The sequence below is a fragment of the Salmo trutta genome, chromosome 26 (genome assembly GCF_901001165.1).
Source record: "Salmo trutta chromosome 26, fSalTru1.1, whole genome shotgun sequence".
Taxonomy (NCBI): domain Eukaryota; kingdom Metazoa; phylum Chordata; class Actinopteri; order Salmoniformes; family Salmonidae; genus Salmo; species Salmo trutta.
In genome coordinates this window covers 46,509,183-46,515,989 of record NC_042982.1, presented here as the reverse complement: position 1 = coordinate 46,515,989, position 6,807 = coordinate 46,509,183, and the positions used below count along the sequence as shown (strand labels likewise).

At 51.9% G+C, this 6,807-nt stretch overlaps 1 protein-coding gene across 1 annotated transcript in view; it reads left to right on the top strand.

Moving 5' to 3' along the window:
* Nucleotides 1–6,485, top strand: part of LOC115163860 (transcriptional coactivator YAP1) — a 92,700-nt gene extending 86,215 nt beyond the window's left edge. The window contains exons 7-8 of the mRNA XM_029716072.1: nt 5,656–5,768; nt 6,057–6,485. Of these exons, the coding sequence (XP_029571932.1) occupies nt 5,656–5,768; nt 6,057–6,292 (349 nt within the window). The 3' untranslated portion in view covers nt 6,293–6,485. The remainder of the gene's footprint in view (nt 1–5,655; nt 5,769–6,056) is intronic.
* Nucleotides 6,486–6,807: the final 322 nt, after the last annotated feature.

Sequence of the window (6,807 nt, the reverse complement as noted above, 5' to 3'; positions counted from 1 at the left end):
ACCTGTCTCTAACCGCTAGGCTACCTGTCTCTAACCGCTAGGCTACCTGCCTCCTCTAACCGCTAGGCTACCTGCCTCCTCTAACCGCTAGGCTACCTGCCTCCTCTAACCACTAGGCTACCTGTCTCTAACCGCTAGGCTACCTGCCTCCTCTAACCGCTAGGCTACCTGCCTCCTCTAACCGCTAGGCTACCTGCCTCCTCTAACCACTAGGCTACCTGTCTCTAACCACTAGGCTACCTTCCTCCTCTAACCACTGGGCTACCTGCTCTAACCACTAGGCTACCTGCCTCCTCTAACCACTGGGCTACCTGCTTTAACCACTAGGCTACCTGCTCTAACCACTAGGCTACCTGCTCTAACCACTAGGCTACCTGTCTCTAACCACTAGGCTACCTGCCTCCTCTCACCACTGCTCTAACCACTAGGCTACCTGCCTCCTCTAACCACTAGGCTACCTGCCTCCTCTAACCACTGGGCTACCTGCTCTAACCACTAGGCTACCCGCTCTAACCACTAGGCTACCTGTTCTAACCACTAGGCTACCTGCCTCCTCTAACCACTGGGCTACCTGCTCTAACCACTGGGCTACCTGCTCTAACCACTAGGCTACCTGCTCTAACCACTGGGCTACCTGCTCTAACCACTGGGCTACCTGCTCTAACCACTGGGCTACTCGCTCTAACCACTGGGCTACCTGCTCTAACCACTGGGCTACCTGCTCTAACCACTGGGCTACCTGCTCTAACCACTGGGCTACCTGATCTAACCACTGGGCTACCTGCTCTAACCACTGGGCTACCTGCTCTAACCACTGGGCTACCTGCTCTAACCACTAGGCTACCTGATCTAACCACTGGGCTACCTGCTCTAACCACTGGGCTACCTGCTCTAACCACTGGGCTACCTGCTCTAACCACTGGGCTACCTGATCTAACCACTGGGCTACCTGCTCTAACCACTGGGCTACCTGCTCTAACCACTGGGCTACCTGCTCTAACCACTGGGCTACCTGATCTAACCACTGGGCTACCTGCTCTAACCACTGGGCTACCTGCTCTAACCACTGGGCTACCTGCTCTAACCACTGGGCTACCTGATCTAACCACTGGGCTACCTGCTCTAACCACTGGGCTACCTGCTCTAACCACTGGGCTACCTGCTCTAACCACTGGGCTACCTCCTCTAACCACTGGGCTACCTGATCTAACCACTGGGCTACCTGCTCTAACCACTAGGCTACCTGCTCTAACCACTGGGCTACCTGATCTAACCACTAGGCTACCTGCTCTAACCACTGGGCTACCTGCTCTAACCACTGGGCTACCTGCTCTAACCACTGGGCTACCTGCTCTAACCACTGGGCTACCTGCTCTAACCACTGGGCTACCTGCTCTAACCACTAGGCTACCTGCTCTAACCACTAGGCTACCTGCTCTAACCACTGGGCTACCTGCTCTAACCACTGGGCTACCTGCTCTAACCACTGGGCTACCTGCTCTAACCACTGGGCTACCTGCTCTAACCACTAGGCTACTGCTCTAACCACTCGGCTACCTGCTCTAACCACTCGGCTACCTGCTCTAACCACTGGGCTACCTGCTCTAACCACTGGGCTACCTGCTCTAACCACTAGGCTACCTGATCTAACCACTGGGCTACCTGCTCTAACCACTAGGCTACCTGCTCTAACCACTGGGCTACCTGCTCTAACCACTAGGCTACCTGATCTAACCACTAGGCTACCTGATCTAACCACTAGGCTACCTGCTCTAACCACTAGGGCTACCTGATCTAACCACTAGGCTACCTGCTCTACCACTAGGCTACCTGATCTAACCACTGGCTACCTGCTCTAACCACTAGCTCCTGATCTAACCACTAGCTACCCTGTTACTAACCACTAGGCTACCTGATCTAACCACTAGGCTACCTGCTCTAACCACTAGGCTACCTGCTCTAACCACTAGGCTACCTGATCTAACCACTAGGCTACCTGCTCTAACCACTAGGCTACCTGATCTAACCACTAGGCTACCTGATCTAACCACTAGGCTACCTGCTCTAACCACTAGGCTACCTGATCTAACCACTAGGCTACTGCTCTAACCACTGGGCTACCTGATCTAACCACTAGGCACCTGCTCTAAACCACTGGGCTACCTGCTCTAACCACTGGGCTACTGCTCTAACCACTAGGCTACCTGCTCTAACCACTGGGCTACCTGCTCTAACCACTGGGCTACCTGCTCTAACCACTGGGCTACCTGCTCTAACCACTGGGCTACCTGCTCTAACCACTAGGCTACCTGCTCTAACCACTGGGCTACCTGCTCTAACCACTAGGCTACCTGCTCTAACCACTGGGCTACCTGCTCTAACCACTAGGGCTACCTGCTCTAACCACTGGGCTACCTGCTCTAACCACTGGGCTACCTGCTCTAACCACTGGGCTACCTGCTCTAACCACTGGGCTACCTGCTCTAACCACTAGGCTACCTGCTCTAACCACTGGGCTACCTGCTCTAACCACTAGGCTACCTGATCTAACCACTAGGCTACCTGCTCTAACCACTGGGCTACCTGCTCTAACCACTAGGCTACCTGCTCTAACCACTGGGCTACCTGCTCTAACCACTGGGCTACCTGCTCTAACCACTGGGCTACCTGCTCTAACCACTAGGCTACCTGCTCTAACCACTGGGCTACCTGCTCTAACCACTGGGCTACCTGCTCTAACCACTAGGCTACCTGCTCTAACCACTAGGCTACCTGCTCTAACCACTGGGCTACCTGCTCTAACCACTAGGCTACCTGCTCTAACCACTAGGCTACCTGATCTAACCACTGGGCTACCTGCTCTAACCACTAGGCTACCTGCTCTAACCACTAGGCTACCTGCTCTAACCACTAGGCTACCTGCTCTAACCACTAGGCTACCTGATCTAACCACTGGGCTACCTGATCTAACCACTGGGCTACCTGCTCTAACCACTAGGCTACCTGCTCTAACCACTAGGCTACCTGCTCTAACCACTAGGCTACCTGCTCTAACCACTGGGCTACCTGCTCTAACCACTGGGCTACCTGATCTAACCACTGGGCTACCTGCTCTAACCACTGGGCTACCTGCTCTAACCACTGGGCTACCTGCTCTAACCACTGGGCTACCTGCTCTAACCACTGGGCTACCTGCTCTAACCACTGGGCTACCTGCTCTAACCACTGGGCTACCTGCTCTAACCACTAGGCTACCTGCTCTAACCACTAGGCTACCTGCTCTAACCACTGGGCTACCTGCTCTAACCACTGGGCTACCTGCTCTAACCACTGGGCTACCTGCTCTAACCACTGGGCTACCTGATCTAACCACTGGGCTACCTGCTCTAACCACTGGGCTACCTGCTCTAACCACTAGGCTACCTGCTCTAACCACTAGGCTACCTGCTCTAACCACTGGGCTACCTGCTCTAACCACTGGGCTACCTGCTCTAACCACTGGGCTACCTGCTCTAACCACTGGGCTACCTGATCTAACCACTAGGCTACCTGCTCTAACCACTGGGCTACCTGCTCTAACCACTGGGCTACCTGCTCTAACCACTGGGCTACCTGCTGCCCGGTAGTCTTTGACTACTGCTTTTGGATTGCCATATTCCCTTACTGACTAACGAGGTGAAACCAATCGGGGCTCCCCACGTGCTAACGTCCAACCTGGAAATACACATGGAAAGACCAAAGCTTGTAACAAGACACATGGAGGTTAGCTGTTTAGCCCTTTAGCCTCTGTTCCTTACAGCCAGCCAATGAGAGCCAGGCTGAATAGCAAACAGCCAATGAGGGCAAGGCTGAATAGCAAACAGCCAATGAGGGCAAGGCTGAAGAGCAAACAGCCAATGAGGGCCAGGCTGAATAGCAAACAGCCAATGAGGGCCAGGCTGAATAGCAAACAGCCAATGAGGGCCAGGCTGAATAGCAAACAGCCAATGAGGGCCAGGCTGAATAGCAAACAGCCAATGAGGGCCAGGCTGAATAGCAAACAGCCAATGAGGGCCAGGCTGAATAGCAAACAGCCAATGAGGGCAAGGCTGAATAGCAAACTGCCAATGAGGGCAAGGCTGAATAGCAAACTGCCAATGAGGGCAAGGCTGAATAGCAAACAGCCCCTGAGAACATGTGGTCCAGTCAGCAGACAGGACAGACTCTTCTCCCTCTACTACCCTCCTCTCCTCCTTCCTCTTCTCCCTCTACTACCCTCCTCTCCTCCCTCTACTACCCTCCTCTCCTCCTTCCTCTTCTCCCTCTACTACCCTCCTCTCCTCCTTCCTCTTCTCCCTCTACTCCCCTCCCCTCTCTTTCCCCAACCTCCCCTGCCCTCTTTCCCCAGCCTCCCCTCCCCTCTCTTTCCCCAGCCTCCCCTCCCCTCTCTTTCCCCAGCCTCCCCTCCCCTCTCTTTCCCCAGCCTCCCCTCCCCTCTCTTTCCCCAGTCTCCCCTCCCCCTCTCTCACAGTGGTCTCATTCATGCTACCGTGGCTCTACTCTGCTACTCTGCCTTTTTCTCTGCTAATTAGTGTCAGAGCTCTGTCTCTCCTCCTCTTTCTTTTCTCTGTCTTTGTTCCCCCTTCTCTCTCTGTCTTTTCCTCGCTGGTTATCTCTGTCGCTCTCTACCCCTCTCTCTCTCTCTCGCTCTCTCTCTCTCTCAGTATGTTCTTTCCCTCTCACGGCAGTAGAGAATAGTAAGGATTGTTCTTGGAAAGTGGTCAGTGGGTTAGTCAAACTGTCCTGTCTCTTTCACCAGTAGAATATAGATATAACGCCCTAGGGAAAGACTGATATTGAGGCCTCTGTATTCATCTTGTTATTATTGTTCTTTGTTTAGCTCCATGATCTCCTTGTAAAACTACAACAGTAAAGTCTGACTGTGTCTGGTGTCTTTTCCACAGCAGAACCTACCACTTACTGTTTTGACTCAGGACAATATTTAGGTCTGAGTGAACAGGAGGTTTAGGTCTGAGTGGACAGGAGAAGGTTTAGGTCTGAGTGGACAGGAGAAGGTTTAGGTCTGAGTGGACAGGAGAAGGTTTAGGTCTGAGTGAACAGGAGAAGGTTTAGGTCTGAGTGAACAGGAGAAGGTTTAGGTCTGAGTGAACAGGAGAAGGTTTAGGTCTGAGTGGACAGGAGAAGGTTTAGGTCTGAGTGAACAGGAGAAGGTTTAGGTCTGAGTGAACAGGAGAAGGTTTAGGTCTGAATGAACATCCATTGTTAGGGAACACTTGTATGTTATGATTGTTACCTCTTGTAATGTCTGCTGACATACGCAGCGTTTTAAAGCTAACTTCTGACTGAGCTGATGACATACGCAGCGTTTTAAAGCTAACTTCTGACTGAGCTGATGACATACGCAGCGTTTACCGTGAACGCTGTCTTCGCTATTGGGGGAACATTGCCTTTAAATTTCAATCAAACTGTAACGTTTTATACGGATTGAAATGGATTGAATAGAGAAATAGATTTCATTCATGTCTCCAGATGACATTGTGGAACAATAACATTTGATGTGTTCCCTGTCTCTTGTGTCCACAGTGGGACCTACTACTCCAGATGACATTGTGGAACAATAAAGTTTGATCGTGTCCCTGTCTCTTGTGTCCACAGTGGGACCTCCCACTCCAGGGATGAGAGCACAGACAGCGGTCTGAGCATGAGCAGCTACAGTGTCCCCCGTACGCCCGATGACTTCCTCAACAGTGTGGATGAGATGGACACTGGTGAGACTAAACAGCACCCTTTGTTCTACCGTAGTCCACTACTGACCAGGACCTTTTAAGGGGGGGGGGAGTCTGACGACTCAATCTCCTCTTTAACGCTTCTCACAAAGTCTAGACAGACAGTTATATTTTGTCAAGCGATGTTGCGTTACAAAGACCTATTTAGTCGAGGTCAATGTGGGAAGTTATTGGAAACATAAATTGATTATTGTAGGACCTACAAACTGATAACTTTATGCGTTCTAACCACGGCATAACACATCCATGTCATCGTTTTGGCATCATTAGGGGACGCCCTGCCGGTATCCATGGGGACGCAGCCCAGCCGTTTCCCTGACTACCTGGACGCCATCCCGGGGACGGACGTGGACCTGGGTACGCTGGAGAGTGACAACATGGCCATGGAGGGGGAGGAGCTGATGCCTAGTCTCCAGGAAGCCCTTAGCTCCGACATCCTGAACGACATGGAGTCAGTCCTGGCCGCCACAAAGATCGACAAGGAGAGCTTCCTCACATGGTTATAACATGGTTATAACATGGTTATAACACATTTATAGAACAAGCGGGGCCCTTATACGGTATATAGTGGGGGTTCCCAAACTTTTGTTTTCTCTGTGTCCCATCTGAGGTGGGTGTTGTGACACACCATAGGACTTGAACAGTGGAACTACATATTCTGACCTACTGGTATAGAGGAGAGGAGAGGAGAGGAGAGGAGAGGAGAGGAGAGGAGAATGAGAGGAGAGGAGAGGAGAGGAGAGGAGAGGAGAATGAGAGGAGAATGAGAGGAGAGGAGAATGAGAGGAGAGGAGAATGAGAGGAGAGGAGAGGAGAGGAGAGGAGAGGAGAGGAGACTGGGATGAGATGATGGGTTCCAGAAAGTGAGACATTAAAGCCTCTCCTCACTAAGTCTACACTCTGAACTGCTACCTAGTCAAACTACATGATTTGATACAACAAAGACATTTCAACCAACGTATGATATCTGTCGTCGGTCAGCATACACAATGATACTGACGTCTCTTTTCGGCAGTGCTAT